The following is a 20,532-nucleotide window of genomic DNA, read 5'->3' as shown; positions in this document are numbered from 1 at the left end:
CACTACTCAAATTGAACAAATTAGCACATTTTCAGTTTGAGACTACAAACTTTTTGCAAATTAAATGAATGCAAATTATTCTGTGCATTAAAGTATGAATTATCTAGAAATAGTAGTAGCATTTCAATAGTAAAAAGAACTAATGTCAAATGAGGATTTTATTTTTTTTTTAAGTGTAGCATTACCCTAACAGGCTGACACTCACCAGTCTGCCAAGAGGGAGAGCGAAACTGAGAGAGGAGGGAGGAAGCAGAGGGTGGTGGCTGTGGACCCCGCGACTCCAGAGCTGAAATCAGATTCATCACGGAGGGGTCAGGACCCGAGGTGCTGGCATGGTGGAGGCTGGCGTCAAATAGCCCCGAGAGGCCTGGCAAAAAACCACAACCCTCACTTAATTCATGTAAATCATATCATAGATCATATCATCATGATGTAAACAGTTCAATAAAACATCTTTCTTTCAAACTTTTCTTTCAATTTTTATTGAAATACTTTCATTGTTGCATAAAACAGAGTCACAATTTCTAAGTAGGTCACGGTGTTGCAAAATAAAACCAAGGACAGAAAACAGAGATTTTACACAGGGAAGCAATGCATTAACATCCTGCCTGTCTGCTCTAGCCAGACATTAATATTATGTCCATATCTGGACAGATGGCTGGTGTCTCTTCTCCTTTGGTGAACCATTTTCATCATGCAACACTGTGATTGGCACAGCTGTTAAAAATATACAAGCTAAGTAATCTAAGTGGTTGAGACATTACAGATTGATCACCCTACCCTTTATTTATATTCCACTGTAACCAACTGTTTGGCACATGCCACCACGGCACAGAAGGGGCATCGGGAAACACTCACACTCTGCACATGATGTAGCACTGTGCCATCCGTTTCAGTAACAGTTCCACATCCCTGGTGTTACTTTTCACCATTGTTGTTCTTTCTCCAAAGTATTCCATGTTTTTTGAACTTCTACATCCATGATTTTCAACAGCAGAGTAACGTCAGACAGACTCAGAGCCACCTTGTAGTCACGTGTTACCTTCAGTAACAGTTCTAGCTCGTCGCCTGTCCAAACAAAGAAGAAGTAATCTCTTGTCTTATTTTTCGCCATTGCTGCTCTTCCTCCATAGTAAAAGTAACTATAACGGCAACTACCACTGGCGGAGCTTCCTGTTTACACCGGCACGCACATGCCCAGTATACATGAATGGTCATGAGATATGTGGCATGTATAGAGATTGTTTTTGGCTAAAACGGCGCTTAAAACCAAAACAAAGCAATGTAGATGTTTTTTCAGCCTGACTTTTTTTTAAACAGAGCAGCTAATATTGGTAGAGAAAGCAACAAGTTAGCTGACTGACAAGCCGACACTGCTGTGTGTGTGTGTGTGTGTGTGTGTGTGTGTGTGTGTGTGTGTGTGTGTGTGTGTGTGTGTGTGAGACAAGGGAAACGCAACAGTAAAGACTCTCACTGAGCAGAAATGGAAACCCTGCGCTGCTGCACGTGCCTTTCGGTTTAATTAAAGGCATTCATTTTTAAGGATTTTAAGGATTTTAAGGACTTAAGTTATTCTACACTATTGAAGAAAAAAACAAACACACAATATCCAAACGCCTAAATTAGAAACTGAATACCTACCCAACGAACGACGAATGGGCGAATATTCGGGTCCAGCTCTACTTACTTTGATGCAAAGACTTGCACATGAGCTGGAATGTAGCACTAAATAGAAGTGAAAGCACTGCTTTGTTTATTTAAATGTGAAAGGGCAATACAGTCTCTAAAATCAATTATGGTAATCGAGATCTAAGTATCAATCAAAATGATTGCGATTATTATTTTGAAGGTGTGCTGTGCGGGTGACAGCCTGTGTGCACTGCAGCGTCCACGTTGTAACAGCCTTCGCTTTACCGACAGCATTACCAACAGATGAAGCCACCATGTCTTAAGAAGCTTGCTGTTTTACTTAACTGTCTTTACATCCTCTTTGCTAGGTGTGGTGATGGTGCAGTGGACATGCCACATGCCTTTGGTGCGGGAGACCCGGGTTCGATTCCCAATGCCATACATCAACCAATGTGTCCATGAGCAAGCCACGTGTTACCTTCAGTAACAGTTCTAACTCGTTAGAGGTTAACCCTAGTGGCTCCAGTGGTGTGCCACCTCTGTCACATATAGCAATTGTAAGTCGCTTTGGATAAAAGTGACATGTAATGTAATGTCTTGTTTTACTCTCGCAGCCACTGAGCTAACTCCGACACCGCTCACCGTCTCTATAGCACAGATGCGCCCGGTGGAAAAATAGGGGTTAAGCGCGCCCGTCATAACAACGTCCACAGAAGATGACCAGCGAGCAGTCAGTGTGTTGAGGCAGTAGTGTGTGTTGCGTATGGTCACATGAGTATCAGAAGTGGAGATGTATTAGGTCAGGAGTCTATCCCAGGGCTGACGTCTACTCTCAGCTACAGGACAGGAGCTCAAGACCCGCCGATAAGCAGAATCAGAATCATTAAAATCCAAAACGATAACCCAGCCACACTACAGACTGCACTATACATAGAAAGAAATACAGTATTTCTAGATTTGTATTTCTACACATATACCATCCAATGAGTCCTTACCAAGCGATCGTCCAGCAGCACCCCAGGCCCCTCCCTGTCTGGAGCTTCCTGGGTGGTGGTTCGTTGCATAGCCCTGGAGGGGATGGGGGGTGCCGTAGGTCTGCCGGTGGAGAAGCTCGGAGTCTGGGTGGGACGACCTGGAGCCCCCATACACGAGGCTGAGGAACACATGGTTATTAGGTTGGACTTTTATACAGGCCCTTCTTTACAAGTCTGCTGTCTGAAGCCCGATTCACACAGGACTTAAGGCAACTAAGTACTAGTACTACTGACTACAACGTCAAACACAAGATTCTCGCCTTTTTCCCACTAACATTTGTTTCTCCTTTCTAAAAAGCTGAAGCATTTACTGGGGTTACTAGTTTTCAACAACGTCAGCATCCAAGTCGTAACTGGAAGTTTGTTAATGTTTCTTAACTGGCAGAAACATGTTTGGGTCAATGATTTGACATGTTAAATGCATAGCATTATCACAGACTGTTAATAATTAATGGACAACGCATCCGGTTTGGCAAAGTGCTGCCAATGCGGAAGTGCCTTAAACCTGCATTCTATCTGAATTCCAGCAGGGGGCAACCAGTGCGGTTGCAAAAAGAGGTTAGTTTCTGTAGAAGTCTACATCAATTAACATTTTCATCATGAGTTTATGGCCTCAATCGCTAGTTTTAAGTCTTCTGCAACACAGAATTATGTTAATTTTTTGAATTATGGTCTCGTTGACTTTAAAATCGGCGATAAAGCGGGGGGCGTTTTAGGGGGTGGCTGTGATGTGATTGCCATTGGAAGTGTGTAGCGTAACGTGGCTCCTCCCTCACTCCTCCCTCTTGTCTAAAAAACAGCAAACTTGATGATGGATAGCAGAGCTCCACAAACCAATGGGTGATGTCACACATGCGCTGTCCATTAATATACAGTCTAAGAGAATTATCAAATATTAGGGGTGTAACGGTACACAAAATGTGTATAAACCTTGGTTTTGGGTCACGGTTCAGTATGTTTTCGGTACAACAGGGACATTTTTTTTAAAAAGTGCATAAAAAAAATAAATAAATCATTTATTTAAAAAAAGTATAAACATTCAACAGTGGCTCATCGGTCATACTGAATGTTACAGTTAATGCACTCAAATACTGGCATAAAAAAATGAATAAGACTTCTGTCAGTAATGTTGCATTAAAGACTCTGACCTGTTGATAATGTAACAGACAGAGTTATAACTGCAACCCTCAGTAGCACCACAAGGTGGTACCTCCCTCTGTTACTATGGTGATGTACTAAGCTGTGTCCGGAATGAGTCACTGTTCACGTTTTAGGGCGCTGCTACGCACTTATTGTTTCCCTTGATGCCCTGTAATACACTGAATATCGATGCTCCCTACAATATCAAACTATACCCCCCATGCATTGTGAATTTCTGTCACCTAGCAACCGAGAAATAATGTAAATTCATGAACATTGATATAGCTCGCAGATGAATCATTTTGGAGGTAAGGGGTGTCAAACAGCTGAATCTGTGTTGGCTGGCTCCGCTGGATTGTTGTTTTGGAGGAATAATTTAATGTGGAACTATTCTAGGCCAACCATGGATGGATTATATTAAAAGGCAAATGCAGCTTCCACTTGTTGCCATAGTGACCGTAGTGGATGTTTACTTTGTGCGACAGCAATGACGTAACTGTTGGCACAGAGAAAATGACCCGTGTAGTGTCTGATAATGTTTTCTTATTGAGCTCACTATGTAGGATAGGAGGAAAGGAGGGAGGAGGGAAGGAGGGAGGAGGGAAGGAGGCACAGCCCTGGTGTGCAGTCAGTCAGTGCTTCCCCTTCCTCTTCCTTTGTGTTGGCGTTCTAAACTCCGGTGGATTTCTGAGGACTATGGTTAACTCTGCGGGGTAAATCCAGACAGCTGGCTAGACTATCTGACCAATCTGAGTTCTCTGTTGCATGACTAAAACAACCTTTGAACGTACACATGTTCAACCAAAACAAGTTCCTTCCAGAGGCTATTTTGCAGAGGCGCCGTGGCTCCATCCGGCGCTTAGCGCCGCCCAAGACGCTTGTGATTGGTTTAAAGAAATGCCAATAAACCAGAGCACGTTTTTCTCCCATCCAGGAATGCTGTGTGGACTAGCCAGACCTTCCTCCACAGCGCTGTGGAGGATGCAAGACTACTATCGGCGTGGAGACCTGGCATGGTATGGTTGATGTTCTAGAATAAAGTATCAGTGTGAAAGCTCTGTTCAGTTATCTGTGGCCTCTTTGAGCTAATCGGCTGTCTCAGAGCTCCGGCTAAATGCTAGCCCTCTCCACCAACACCTACTACGTTAAAAGCTGGCGCTCCTTCCCAACATCCTGGACCCAAATGGCCCGGGACTAATTCACGTACTGTTACAGCCCTATCAAATATAACACAGATCGTAGACTGTACAGCTGAAGAAAGGGATAATATCCTTGTGATAGAGACGGTGAGCATGGAGCTTGGTGCGTTTCCACGGTCGTTCTACCCTCCAACGTTAAAGTGACGTTAACGCAACTTTTTAGTGTTTCTGAAACGCTGTCATTTTTCATCTGATGATCATAAATCACAGAAAAGAAGGAAATTAAACAAAGAGGGCTAAAAAGGGAGAGAGACAGATGACAGGCGGATCCCGAGTCACAGATGGAGACAATTACGGGTCTTCAGTGTTGATCATTCCGTCATCAGTCCGTGTTTGTGTTGGCCTACTATTTTCTTTTCCCTTGTCCTTCTGTACCTGTGTAAAGTGTCTGTGGGTTTCATAAAAATGTGCTTTATTAATCTAAGTTATGACGATGTTGGTTGCTACAACAAAAGACACAGTGACCGCGTTACCCGGTAAAAGCTCACGATACATCCAGGCTAAGTTAGCGTATGCAACGCTTGAAATGCAAAAATGCATCTGTAACGTATTCTCTTATTGTAAATGAATGCTTTTCTGTCTGAGCAAAACATTCATCGCAACTACATGACCTCCAGTTAATGCTAACTCAGTAATCTGTAAAGAAAAGACCTTTATGACAGCAAGTGTGGTCAAAACACTAGGGCTGTGCTCGATTGAAGAAATTCTTAGTCGACTAACACTCATTCAATTGTATCGACTAATCGGTTAGTTGATTAAATCGACAGATCTGTAAATCTGAGTTTCTCTGCAAAGAGTCATGCAAAAGCACCACTTTAATTCTTGTGTTTACCAGAGATGTGCTCGTATGTTTCTTGGAAATAAGTCATTCAGCATGAAAAAAGCATAAAATATGATTAATGGACTAAAGAAATCTAAGTTGACTAAGACGACCCATTAGTTGACTAATCGGCTAAGATTATTTTATATAAACTTTATTCCAAAGCGGCCGCTAGAATCGACACAAACTGAAAGTTACATATAGCCACTTTAACTCCGGCAATAACGGATGGTGTCCTATAACCAAGGCCAGGGGGATGAGTTGCTAACCTGACTCCGCCAGATGGATTGCTTCGCATTTGCTCGGCATATCCATCTGGGAACTTTCCATTGGAGAACTTTTGGGACGGGGCGAAAATACTGGTTAGCTGATTGGATGAACCATCGGTCTATCACCACCTATGTTGGTGATAGACGGGCCAAATCAAACAATCAGATCCATGAAGCGTATGAAAATACAACCACAAGCCCGCCACAAGCATAGCTTGTTAGCTCAGCAAGCAAGCAACATGTTGGTAAAGGATATTTGCCGTTTGTGTAACGAGAATTTAGGAATAAAAGACACCATTTCAGGTTCCCGGTCCATATTCCAAAAGAAGGATCCAAGAGAAAAAAAGCATTAGTGAGCGGCTAACAGAATTAGGGCTACCGCTGTCTGCAAATACTGGTTAGCTGATTGGATAAACCATCTGTCTATCACCACCTAACCCGCCTCAAAACTAATGCTGATTGGCCCGGTCGTTTGGCAAACGGCTCCAAATTTTCTCTACCTCAAGATGCCAGACTGACCTGCGAGTGGAAAACTGGAGCTCGTGAGATCAGGACGGTCTCACGAGGCTAATGAGTTGCTGGAAGGAAACAAGTCTCATTTTACTTAAAGACACTTTATCCAAAATAGAAGAGCAACATGTATTTAAGGAGTAGACAGGACAATTAACATCAGTGTGGAAAGACAACGCTGCGCTTGGGTCAAAAGCTGCAGAAAACTCAGCTGAGAAGAGAAACGTACCCATTTAGAGAATCTACATTAAAAGGCAGGTTAAAACTAAAGGCAGTCATGGTCAGTAACATGCAGCTCCTCAGAGAAAATAGAAAAAAAGGTCCGAAGTATGAGCCCCTAATGTGTGTGGGACCAGACACGTGCTGAATAAAATGAAAAGATTGACATTAGGAAAATCAGCAGCAGCTCTGCAAGAAACGTCATGAGTGTAAATATTAAAATGACCAACCATAACACTGTCCAACCTAACGACAGAGGATTAAACTGAACTCAAACACAAAAGCACTGCTAGAAACACGGGGTCGGTAAATCAGAATGCAATAAAACGGATTTAAACGACCAACTTTGGCCATCTGCAGTTCAAATGAGGAGCTCACCGTCTGACTCGGAAAGCAGTTCCTGAACACCAAAGTGATTCCTTTACCCCAGCCCGAGGTCCTAGGAGTGCTGACAGGTGAACAATCCGGTGGGCACAGTTGGAATAGAAGGCCAGATTCCACGCTCATCTGCCAAGTCTCGGTCAGAAACAGGAAATCGTAGCCTTTAGAGGTGAATAAACTGTTGGAATAAAAAGTATTTGCAATGGAGCTAGCGCTTATCAGCGCCATCGAGAGGGGCACTCTGCAACAGGAGAGGGCCGAGCCGGGGACATCGTCGTGCAATAATGAGACATTGAAGGAAATATCGGGGACATAATAATCATGACCACGCTGTATTAACCATGCACTTTTGAACTCTAACACTAACAACCTCAGATCTGACACCATACAATATTATACTCTATGTTATATTCAAGGGGTGTCCCTGACTGAGAATTTAAATAATCAAATCAGAATTGTCAAGTATTGCCTAATGTGGACTGATTGTGGAATGGTGTGTGTGTGTGTGTGTGTGTGTGTTTGTGTGGGCTTGTTTAACAATATTTGTGGGATCCAAAAACCGGGAGTTCAGTATACTTGAATTATTATTATTATTATTATTATTATTATACTAGAATTAGGTTATGGTTAGGGTGAGGGTTGTGTGTGTGTATGTGTATGTGTATGTGTATGTGTGTGTGTGTGTGTGTGTGTGTGTGTGTGTGTGTGTGTGTGTGTGTGTGTGCACGCAAAAGTCTGCTGTCGTGCTGCGCTCACTCTCTACTTCTTTCACAACATCTTGTCATCATGTTTTTCTGCCACAAACCGTTGCCTCGTTGCATAGAACGCGGCAGCTTGCTGGTCTGGTGTGCAGGATTTGGTGCGATCACCGGGGCGGACAGATCCGGTCATGGGCTGTGCACTGGATCTAGTTATCTATTCACAGCAGAAGGAGAAAGAGCCGGAGGAGGAACCCGACCCTTTGGGAAGAGTAGTGTACTCAAGAAAAGGAACTTCTGATACTACAGAAGACCTATGAAGAACTATGTGTGCAATAGTTGTAATTACGCTGCTCTTATCCTGTTTTTAACTCTCCTGTGTATGCATTTGCATTGTATTTATTTATTACAGGGAACTGTGTTGTGTATGGAAATGTGTGTTTATGTGTGAGCTGCTGGATACTTAAATAAAGTTTCTTCTTTCTATCTACGGTATCTACCTCCGGTCCTTCCAGGGGACCAAGTCCACATCAAATGCTCCTTGAGGGCCACCAAGTTCATTCTATATACAACCCCACGAGGTCGGCAGAAAATAGCTGGGCTATTGTTTGACCGCAAAATAGGGCGGGGCAATATATCGATATTATATCGATATATGAGGCTAGATATCGTCTTAGATTTTGGATATTGTAATATCCTGATACGACGAAGTTTTGTCTTTTCCTGGATTTAAAGGCTGCATTACAGTAAAGTGATGTCCTTTTCTGAACACACCAGACTGTTCTAGCTGTTCTGGTATTTGCCTTTACCCACGTAGTTATTATATCAACATAAACTGATGATTATTTCTCAAAAACCTCATTGTGTGCATATTTTGTGAAAGCACCAATTGCCAACCCTACAATATCGCCACAATATCGAGGTATTTGGTCAAAAATGTTGTGATATTTGATTTTCTCCATATCGCCCAGCTCTACCGCGAAAGGCCTGGTCATTATCATATAGAGCAGAGCTGGGCATGATCTTATAGCCCCGCCTCCAAAAACACTGGAGGAAGCAGCTAGCATGTATAGCAAGGTATAGACTCTATAAAGCCTCATCTCCTGGAAGGAAAAACTGCACCTAAGACAATAACAGTCATGAGTCACTTCCTTGTGATTGGATGCCACAGTATACTGTAGGTGCAACACTATCTAACGTTAGCGTAGAAATGGAGTTCGCTTACGTCGAACAAGCGATGGCCGGCTCCCAGCACATAGAGTCCACACAAGCTGGGGACCTTTAGTCGCGGCTGCAGCAACTCAAACCCAGCCAGCGCACAACCAGAGCTGCTGTCCGCCGGACTAAACCATTTTGTAAACATTTAGCCATCTAACTATAAATCGGGGAATGTCTGTATGTGTGCGTGTGTGTGTCTGTCTTTCAAATATCTCATGAAGCGTTCATCCAATCTACTTCACACATGGTTTCCTGGTATACCCTATGAACTTGTGGTTTGGAATTTGGAGCAGTTTGGACAGTGTTGGATATTGGATATTAATAAACTGTGAATAAAGTTAAAACGGCTGAACAATTACGGCTGAGGAAAACATTTTGAGCCCTGCCATAACACTGGCTCTTCCGTGTCTACTCTCCACAATATAAGGCCAAGTTATATTCACTCAGAGCATTTCGTTAAGAGGAAACTCAATAAAAAAAAGGCATTTTTGCCTGGGCTCCACTGGATATCAAACATCTGCAACGTTCTCTGTCAGGTAAATGTAGAACTACAATGTTTTCCTCTGAAGTACAAGTACACAGTAAGCCAGGTTTGCATATTACGTGATTTGGAGTCCTTCTGTAAGGGATTCCGGGTACAATTTGGTTCTGGAGTGGAGAATGCAGCGATACGGGAGGCCAAGCAGTCCGCCCTTTCTGAACAGGCACGATATGAACGGACACTGTCAGTGTAGTCTAGTTTATTGTAGTGGGTATACTGTAATAATCTGTGTCTTGAGACTGAGATATCGAAAAATCATATTAAAAAAAACAGTAAGAGATCTGGGGGTCCTCCCCCAGGAAATTCTGAGCATCAAACCCTTCACTTCCTGGATTCTGATACATTTTGATGCACCAAGTTATGGTGGAAATACTTTTATTTATGTGAAAGAAAATACAGGTGACAATTCAAAATATAATGGAATATATAAGGCAGCAAGGGGGCATTGACAGCAGGGATCTGGGGCTGGGCCATGACCCGAGTAGGCCTACACTTGAACCAAAAGTCCATTTGAAAAGGTGGTCTCAGTACAGTTCATGTGTAGGCCTACTCCCGTACGGTTCGCATCAGGTATGAAAGCAACTGTACCAACGGAAATGGACTGCTATTTACCGCGACTACGAGATGTTTTTAACCGGTGATGAAAGACGAGGAAAGTCTCTCTGCATGTTCTCCAGCATTACGGCGCTTTTCCATTACATGGTACCTGTTCGACTCGCTTTGACTCTACTCGCCTTTTTTGTTTTTTCCATTACGAAAAAAAGTACCTGGTACCTTCTAACAGGTACTTTTTTTTAGTACCACCTCCGTCGAGGTTCCAAGCGAGCTGAGGCGATACCAAAAGGTGACGTAGAAGCGACAGAGGGGGGGGGTGTCCCGAACAAAATGTGTCTTCTGGCTGTGGCAACAACAACACACCTTCGTCGTTCTGTGTGTGTGTGTGCGTGTGTGTGTGTGTCGCGTTAGCTCACGGCAGTTTACTGCGGCGCCGCTATTACGACCAGCCACGCTGAGGCGGTACTAAAATCTGCAACGGAAGACGGACGCACAGTGCGTCGAGGCGAGTCGAGCAGGTACCATGTAATGGAAAAAACGACACAATAATTAGTTTAGTTTGCTGTCACATTACTCAACCCTGTATTTGCAAAAAAAACAAACAAAGTGAAAGTTCTGTCACATAACTACAATATGTTGTTACGTGTTATTGCGCATTTTTAAGTGGGTTTATGGAAATCCTGGAGCTTTCTTAGTGGGCTGCGTGTCACGTATACTACACCACTGGGCACTGCACTGGTACCGAGATACACAGAGAGAGTTGTGTGGAGCTGATAGGCTTAATTAGCTTGGTGCCAAAATGAATGGGAGTCAATGGAATGCTAACGGGAGGTGATCGCTTTGTAGCATCAAAATGGCGCCATAGAAAGTTTGAGTTCTGAAGCGAAGCTTACCCCCTTGGTCATCCCCCATCTCTCTCTCCCCCCTTTCATGTCTATCCACTGTTACTATAATAAAAGGGAAAAAGCCCCCCCCCTCAAAAAAATTATTAGAGTGCAAATCAAACTCAGCTGCCTGAACTCATACTTTGTAGATGCAGAATAGCTTTTTGGTTTGTTGTTTGATTAGTCATTACAATGTATATTAAGAAATTAACGACAGACACAATTGTGTTTTTCTTTTCTGCAGTAAATATCCAGTCTAGTTATGACATATTAAAAGGGCTTTCCATAGCTCACAGCCGACATGGGCATGACTTGGAACGTCACTGACCGAGAGACAGAAAGAAAGTAGGCTGGAACAGCTGGAACCCTATTGGTCTGACGGAAGACTGATGTGGTTGTCAAGGCGACCGCTAACGTGGAGGGAGCGAAGCTAAAGAGGAGCTAGCTAGCTAGCTACGTAACTTTAGCATTGCTCTGTTCAGCGCTTCATTCCAACACACAAGTTACCAACACTGACGTGTCAGGAAGCCCACTTCATCCGTCACTTATTATTATTATTATTATTATTATAAATACACCACACGGCGACGAGGTTGGAGTTTGTAACATATAAGACAGCGTTTCCTTGTCTTTGTGGCTAACTAGCTAAGGTTAGCCTTGCTAACGTTTTACTGTAACGTAACACGGAGATAGACGAGGGAGCTGGCTGCAGCCATAGACATACATTATAGACATGTGTATATGGAGCTATATACTGTAGCTACGTCTATGGCTGCAGCTGCATGCTGTCACATAAAGGCTAACGCGACTCCACATGTAGCCTGACTGGTTTGACAGCTAACGTTAGCCTACCTGGTGTTTCCTAGGCGTCACATTCGGTGACAGTCGGGCACGTTTGTCAGTCACGTGACATATTGTAAAAGTGGTGTTTACTAATAAGGAGAATGTCACCCTAGATGTTGGAGCGTAAAGTTCCCTCGTAGCTTCAGCCATATTTGACACATTTCATGAATAGATTCATGCAGCTAGCCGTTACCATAAACGCTTTAGTTTGACCATATTTGATTGAAGGTTTTCATATGAAATGATGAAAAACGTGATTTCATTTGCACATGGTATAGTTCTCCTATTGTATGGGAGACAGGGACGCAGGGCTACAGCAGCCAACAGCTGACTGTAGGCTACGTTAGCGTCAAGCTGCGGCTGTTCCTGTCATGCATTTCAGTCCAAATGTAGACAAAGCTGCAGCGGAGACAATGCAGTGCTGGAACCTAGATGTGATCTATCTTTTTATTTATTTTTTTTAAATAAGAGACCGATCGGCTTCCAGCGACCCATCCCCCTCCGATTCTCCCCTCTCCTGTGTCTCAGTTTCACTATGAACCTTCCATCGCATTCCATGCATTTTGGAGACAGCCCCCCCCCACCACCCGCCTCCAGATGACACTCCGCTGTCTGTACCTGAGCCTGGCTGCTGGCCGTGCAGCAGCAGCATGCAGCAGAGCATTGTTCAGCACACTGATGCGCCCACAGAGCCCACAGAGCCCACAGAGCCCACGGTGCCCGGGCTCAGGCTAAAGCCAATAAGCTTACCTTGCCTTGGCCGATCTATCGTAACTCCATCCCGTCCCAGCCCCGAGATCTCCGAAGCCCGCGGCGGTATAATTCCTCTCCATGGAAGAAAGGACTGGGTGAAGATGGACAGAGAGTGAGGGGGAGGGGAGGGAGGAATGTCTTCCCCTCTCTGTGCTCGCTTCTGTTTATTTCTCCGCTTGACGAGTCTGTAGAATGGGAGGAATGGATGGAGGAGAAGGAGCGATTGGGGGGGGGCGCGGGGGGTGGGGTGCACAGGCACAGGCACAGTCTCCTCCCTCCACTCCTCCTGCCCATATATCTCCCCCCTGTCTATTGTCTCCTGTGTGGCCGATGAGCCCGCAGGACCGATGCTCCGCGTTCTTCACTCAGCTTTTAAGAAGCGGAGCTCGCTGAAGCCAGTTTCACATTGGAGCTGCTGCTCGGGCACGGCACGGCACGGCTACTTTCACTCTTTTTGTTCACAAGACGCCATTTTTAAGAGGAATGACTGGGCTGGCGTTCATCCTCTCTCCTTCCCTCCCTCGCTCGCACACACACACACACACACACACACACACACACACACACACACGCAGTTTGCAATGCACAGCAGCGCAGTGTGCAGCTGTATTCCTGCTGCTGTGATACAGTTTGCAACATGTGAAGGATGATGAGCTCATATCATGACACATGCAGCCGACTTCACCACTGGCTTGACAAGTTAGGATGCATTAAAAGACTGGAGGCATGTGTAATAGTTATGTCATTTATTGTATAAAACATGGTTTTCTTGAACACCAAATATTCTCTATAAATGAAATTGTCTTACAAACACAACAGAGTGTGTAGCCTACAGAGCAACCTGAGAAATGAACCGCAAGAGCATCATGTGTGTAGTGGACAGACGATGTGCGGAACCCTACGGTCAGCGGGTGTCCATTCTGAGATTGTGTCATCACTTCACTAATAAATACAGTATATCAAAAACATGCGGTATTCCAAAAAGTTCACTCAAACCATCACCAGAATAAAATGGCCCCTGCAAGCCTCTCATTGGTTGTCTGCGGGAGCGGTGGCTTCTGATGGCGCGCCCCTGTGGTCAAAGGGAGGAAAAGTCTTTGTGAGTGTTTTTGTTACCCAGCAGCCTGCTCCGTGGAGCTCCAACACTGGGCTTGTTTCAAAGCAAAGAGACTTCAGTGTACTGTGAGCTACCGAGCTGAAAAAACATCACAAAGGGAGTCTAATCTCAACACTACACTGTGATCAAATAGAAAAATATTGGATGGGCAATGCAAAGCGAGTACAATTTTCACAGAGAAGTTCAGAAAAATTCTCTATATAGTAAACTAGTGTGATATTTCATCTCATTACATTGTTATCCTGAATTACCTAGGCCCCCACCCTTATCAATACCTCTGCTATATTCATAGGTTCAAATATATGTATATATTGATTGTTTTTAAATGAGTTATAGCATCATTCCTGATGCTGCGTGAAGGTTGTTTGGATGTTTTCGGATGCTTACTGTACACGGTGTGTGTGTGCACGCTGTGTAGATGATGGTGGAATTGTCCAGACTGTGCTTCTTTGCAATTGAAATGTATTTTGTTGCGTTTCAACCTGTCTCCCCATGAAAGGTCTTCCTTCCTTTGTTAGGACTGGTTATGAAATGCATTTTTAACATAATGTAGAATCGTTTGTTTATTTCCCCCCCCAGGTCCACCTGTATACTTGTTTTTGCGGATGTTTGGCCGGCCGCAGACACTGGCCTGGATCCATTGTGCGGCGCATCACTCACCCTGAATAAGGAGGTGGGGGGGCGTCGTGCTGCCCGGAGCGGTTCAGAGCCTCGTTGTAGCTGGGTAGGGCTGGGGCGATGATCCCAGCCAGGGGCACGCTCTCTGGGGCTGATGGACCCCCGTCTGCTGCCATCATCACCGGAGCTCTGCAGCAGCACACAGCAACACACTCAGAACTCAGACAGACAGGGCACGCGGGGGTGGGAGGGGGGGATATGTTTGATTCCCTGCTTTCATAGATGGTGTTACAAGCAGAAACGTTCACTACATGCAGGTGCTGGAGTCTCTCAGAGGACATAAGCATGATTCCACTGCTATCATCCAGATCAGTGTTGATACCATAGATATACAACGTCACCTTCCTAAAATAATTGCCTAAGTCATTTTTTAACAAAAATGATTTTGTTGCCTAAATCATCTCCTCATGGTGATGGGCACCTCTGGTAAAATTTCCTACATCCTCAGTTGAACAGGTGATGTGATTCTACACCTTTAGTATAATTGCCTATGTCAAGCATGTGACTTAGGCCGTGTTATTTTTTGTGTTTTCTGAAAAACCTGAAAAAATGACTTAGGCAATTATTTTAGGAAGGTGACGAAAAGTAATTTAGATCTATGGTTGCTACTGGGCTGGACTCACTGCGTCACTGAAGCCCTCAAATATACCAAATGTCATGCCCAGCAGTGTTAACGTGGTGTTGCTGGATGGAAGGCCTGCATTTATTCCACATCCCCAAGTGTTTCTGTGTTAAGTGTGGACATCAGAGTGGACTTACTGGGCTGGCCTGCGTCCACCTTTGTTCTTGGATTTGTAGCAGTAGACTCCCAGCACAGTGACAATAACACCAGTCACCACGAAAGCCACGATCCCCGCCACCAGGCCGGACACATCCAGTCCGCGTGTAGACTCTTCAAAGGCAAACATCATTAGCACCAAACCTTTTGACACGCCCTCACACATCACCTGATTATACAGTACAGCCAGAGCTAAAGGATTTCAGATCCAGATCCGTCCAAATGAGCGAAGACACAACCTAAGATTGTGTTGGAGCATTCTGCTGACGTTAAGGAGCACATTTGGGGATTTGGAGACAAAATCATGGAATGTACCTTTAACCAAGCAGAAATAGTAAATAAAATATTTGCATACAGAAATTATAATATTATAATGTTAACTATAATAATCAAATAGGCCTATTTATTGTTACACAGGTATTTTCCATGTGAAAAGACTACATTCGGCTGAATGAACCCAATCTCAAGGCCTGTAGACCATAATAATTGATTTTATCAATAAATAAAAAAAAAAACTCACCGTGATTGTTGGTATAGGTGCTCCAAAATAATTGCTAAAAATAAAAGCAAAAGAAGATTTAATGGAGTAGCGTTATTAAATTAGAAGAAAGTAACCACAATGGAAATAAGTTTGTAACTTTCTTGTGTTATCCTCGACAGTTCTGATAAATGTACAATGTCACTGTGTTGGCATCTTGTTACGCATTTATTTCTGTTACTGTCTAATAAATCAATCAAAAGCCAGACATTACTCCACAGCACAGCGGAGTAGCTAACGTTAGATGCTAGTCTCACACAGCCAGACATTACTCCACAGCACAGCGGAGTAGCTAACGTTAGATGCTAGTCTCACACAGCCAGACATTACTCCACAGCACAGCGTAGCTAACGTTAGATGCTAGTCTCACACAGCCAGACATTACTCCACAGCACAGCGGAGTAGCTAACGTTAGATGCTAGTCTCACACAGCCAGACATTACTCCACAGCACAGCGTAGCTAACGTTAGATGCTAGTCTCACACAGCCAGACATTACTCCACAGCACAGCGTAGCTAACGTTAGATGCTAGTCTCACACAGCCAGACATTACTCCACAGCACAGCGGAGTAGCTAACGTTAGATGCTAGTCTCACGCAGCCAGACATTACTCCACAGCACAGCGGAGTAGCTAACGTTAGATGCTAGTCTCACGCAGCCAGACATTACTCCACAGCACAGCGGAGTAGCTAACGTTAGATGCTAGTCTCACGCAGCCAGACATTACTCCACAGCACAGCGGAGTAGCTAACGTTAGATGCTAGTCTCACGCAGCCAGACATTACTCCACAGCACAGCGGAGTAGCTAACGTTAGATGCTAGTCTCACACAGCCAGACATTACTCTACAGCCCAGCGGAGTAGCTAACGTTAGATGCTGGCTATGTTGACGGTCATAGAAGCCGTGCTCACGCGGAGCTCTGTACCCGACCGACAGACGCACTTTCTCAGCTTAAAATTACTGCAACAACCGCTAAAACATCACGACATTGCCGTCGTCTCCAACCGACTGACAGACCCACTTTCTCCTCTTAAAAGGACTCACCGTTGGTCGGCTGTCGTCAACAGGCTACACAGTTGTTTTGCCAAAGTTAAATTGCATGTTTCCATTATGATGGGAGTCAGACTAGCGGTTTCTGTCATAGGTCTGTCACTGTGGTTGTAAACAGCCGTGGCCCGCTTGCCCGGTCCTCTGGTAACGTTAGCTAGCAGTTAGCAGGGTTAGCATGGCGACGTTAGCCAGGTCCAGTCGGGATCACTTCACTGGCTGTGTCTCAATTAGTTTTTGCGAGTAACCAACTCGGGTACTCTAGCTATATAATTCAATGGGAGTACACAAATGTTGAAATGACATAAAATGCCCGTCCCTTGTAGCCGTGATAAATTAGCCTGAAGCTAATGCTTACCTGTTCAAGAGGAAATTAGCCAACTCGGCATCCTTTTGGGCTCTAAGCTGCCTCTTTATCTTTCAAATACATCTCCAATGTTTAACCGGGGTTTGTAACGTCTCTGGTCACACAACTGTTGTCGAGTTATTTTTAAGTCGGGTAGAATCTATCTCCGTTGATCCCGTTCGTATGTTTGCTGCTTTCATGGCTGTCCTAACGTTACAGCTGTAGCGCGCTGGGTTTATGTATTTTCCAGGTATATCTGGCAACCCGGCCTGGCTGTCAGACTGGGCAGTTGATACCAACACACAGGCCAAAACACAAACAGACATTCCGTCACGGAACGGAACATTTCAAAAGGAGAAAATCCTGGCATTAGCATTGTTGTCATAGTAGATAGTATTTCAACTTAGCATGTTTCTGTTGTATCTGATGATGCATTGGTGTAATTTTGGTGTCATTGGTGGATTCAATACGGTACATATATTACATATATTACATATTGCACCTTCAAGAGTCCATTTTTAAAATGTTTGCTTTATCTTTTGGTAAAAAATCTGGAAGTTATTGTTTAATAAAATGGATACTACAGGTTTTCTCTACTCAAACTGCATATGCAACACTGCACTGATAATAACTAATGACTTATGGTTCCTTTGAAAGAAAACAGGCGTCAGACACATCATTTCTAACTAATGTTCAGGTGATGTCAGGACCGAGTCAGTGTGTGTTAGGCTTGATTTAAAGGCTGTGCGAGTGCAGAGCAGAGACAGGGACTATAGCAGCAGCGTTTACCGTCTTGTCGTTGTCCTCGAACACCTCTCTGGCCTCCTCATAGTTGCACACCTCCTCCATACACTCCCTCTCCAGGTTGCCAGGAACCACCAACTCAAAGTCCAAGTGGTTGTAGAGAAGTGAGCGGGACAGGAAGGAGCTGGCTGACTGCTCGTCCACTAACACCGGCTCTCCTGCACACACGCACACACACACACACACACACACACACGCCACATAGAGTCATGAATTACCCCGCTACAGGAATACTACTGTATATGTATGAAAGGTTTTCAGCCCGGTCTCATGGCAGTTCGTGATATGGTTACGTTATTGAATCTATTAAGTCGTAGACAGGACACGTAAATGTCGTTTTTTCCGTGTGGCGATTACGAATACGCCCGGGGATCGCGTCCCGTGAGTGGCGGCCCGTCCCGTTGTTGTGGCGCCTCATTTCCCCGTTGTTGCGTCCCCCGGAGCAGGTTCGAAATCAATCGTGACCTGTACACGTTCAAAATTCGTGGCGTGTACACGAAATAAACGTCAAAATCGTGACTGTGATAACTGTGATAACGTGACTATTTCACGACCTGCCGTTGAGGATTTCCCACTGGTTTGCATTGTTTTGGCTCTGTACTTCAGCTATGCTCCAAAAAGATCAAACTGAAACGTGAATGGACACATCATAATTTTTGTTCGATATGCAAAAACAAGTGTGAACTAACGAATTCAAACTCAATGTGAAAATGTCTGTTATAGATGTGTCAGCCAGCCAGCCACACATTTATCATCATAGGCCTACGGTATGTCCTGATCAGATCTGGTTAGTGTGAGGCCTGTACTACCAAATGCCAAGGTTGAATTATGAGAAGCGAGTCCTATAATGGCAGCTTTTCCTGGGGGAGTGCGGTTGGCCTGCCTGGGCCGAGCCGGAGGTGCAGAGGTGTGCTTTACCTGGAGCTTGTCTGTGGAGGACGGAGCAGTGGGTCAGCTGCAGCAGGGACAGCATGGGAATCCACACAGCTGACACGGCTGCCATTGAAGCAGAAACTACACCAAAAAATGACACAAGAAGAGCCTCTGTGGAGATGGATCCAACACAGCGGAACAGAGGCCTGAGTATGCAAATCACGAGCCTCCAACACTCACCTGCTTGGCCGCAGGTTGCCCCGTCTGTCAAAGCTTTCCGGGAGAAAGGCCACTTATCCTGTTCGATTCTCAGAAACACGGAGGCCCCACCATTACTCAAACAGACTTAACTTCCTTATGCTGCGTTTTGTGTTGAAACCGTCAGGCCACCAAGGGCTGTGGTGTTTTCCCAGAGAAACGTCACATCACAAACCTGTTGGGCAGCATACCAGCTGGAGGGAGGATCCTCCCCAAACTGTATGACTGTCTTCCTGCCTGCCTGTCTCACCGTCCACTCACTTGTTTAGTCCACCATTTGACAGAGAAGCTTGAGTTTATCAGGTCCCCATTACTAAAGCTAAAGCAGAGTAATGCAACTATTTGCGTTCAAATTGTTTTCAAGAGGTGCTGACTCATTTTGGAGCCTGTAGTTTGTGATGTCTAAGAACGTAGATTATTATGCTACTCGGAGGATTTGTGGTGAATGAAATCTAGATAAAAAAGAAAATGTGGAATGGATATACACGTGATACCATCTTCCTTGCCCGTGTAACTAATGGGTTCATGTGATCAACTTGTAAAGAAATATGCAAAACTTGTGATAAAGAAAGCTGGTTTACCAACCAGAGTCCCCATGTTCACTGCCTCACAATGCTTTTTAGGGTTGGGTACCGAAACCCGGGTCCCACTGTGGAACCGGTTCCTACGCAACCGGTAGGAATCAGAAATTTCGGTTCCTTATTTCGGTTCCCCTTAAGGCGTTGACTTAAATATTTTCCCTCGATCGCTCTGAAACGGACATAAAAAATATCACCCTTTCTCGGTAGTCTACCGTTGGCTAGCTACCGTAAATATAGGCTACTTTCAAAATGCCATATTTCCCCTCTGGGCTCACCAAAACGGACATAAAAGCATATTAATCATTCACCGCACGTGATCGCTAGTAAACATGTTACATCTTTGATTTCAGTTTTCAGTTTTTCAAGAATCGGTTTAGGAATGTATTTTTCAGTACGCAAACAAACAAAACACTCAGCAAACATATCTTTCAAAATGACAGTAACTGATTCAAATAAGGATTTCCACATTCATAAAGTAGGAAGAAGTTAAAAACATTTTTTTTTTTAAATTTAGTAAAATAAACTATGTAATATATGACCTATTTAGATGCATATGTGTACACACACACACACACACACAGTGCGTCTCGCTATTTTTTATGGGGACCCGTCATTGACATAATGCATTCCCTAGCCCCTTACCTTAACCTTAACCATCACAACTAAATGCCTAACCTTAACCATTACCCTTACCCTAACCATAACCTAATTCTAAACCTAATCCTAAAACCAAGTCTTAACCCACAGCCCTTTAATGTTGTGGGGTCCAGCATTTTGGCCCCACAAAGCTGTCCGGACCCCACAAGTATACTGTATTCC

The 20,532-nt window shown here is 44.3% G+C and overlaps 2 protein-coding genes across 2 annotated transcripts in view; both read right to left on the bottom strand.

Moving 5' to 3' along the window:
• Positions 1–13,219, bottom strand: part of prr12b (proline rich 12b) — a 36,500-nt gene extending 23,281 nt beyond the window's left edge. Inside the window, exons 1-3 of the mRNA XM_028599507.1 lie at positions 12,691–13,219; positions 2,625–2,782; positions 206–367 (exon numbers count right to left, since the gene is read on the bottom strand). Coding sequence (XP_028455308.1) covers positions 206–367; positions 2,625–2,782; positions 12,691–12,773 — 403 coding nt within the window. The 5' untranslated portion in view covers positions 12,774–13,219. The remainder of the gene's footprint in view (positions 1–205; positions 368–2,624; positions 2,783–12,690) is intronic.
• A 258-nt stretch (positions 13,220–13,477) lies between these two features.
• prrg2 (proline rich Gla (G-carboxyglutamic acid) 2) lies at positions 13,478–18,978 on the bottom strand. Its single transcript, XM_028600584.1, has 6 exons — positions 18,920–18,978; positions 17,987–18,159; positions 15,787–15,820; positions 15,248–15,380; positions 14,471–14,617; positions 13,478–13,765 (listed from the first exon to the last, which is right to left on the bottom strand). The coding sequence occupies exons 1-6, from the start codon at positions 18,972–18,974 to the stop codon at positions 13,723–13,725; spliced, it is 585 nt and encodes a 194-aa protein (XP_028456385.1). The 5' UTR covers positions 18,975–18,978; the 3' UTR covers positions 13,478–13,722.
• Between the last annotated feature and the right edge of the window lie 1,554 nt (positions 18,979–20,532).

The sequence above is a fragment of the Perca flavescens genome, chromosome 15, assembly GCF_004354835.1.
Source record: "Perca flavescens isolate YP-PL-M2 chromosome 15, PFLA_1.0, whole genome shotgun sequence".
Lineage (NCBI taxonomy): Eukaryota > Metazoa > Chordata > Actinopteri > Perciformes > Percidae > Perca > Perca flavescens.
The sequence above is the reverse complement of the archived record's forward strand: the minus strand, read 5'-3'. Positions and strand labels throughout refer to the sequence as shown.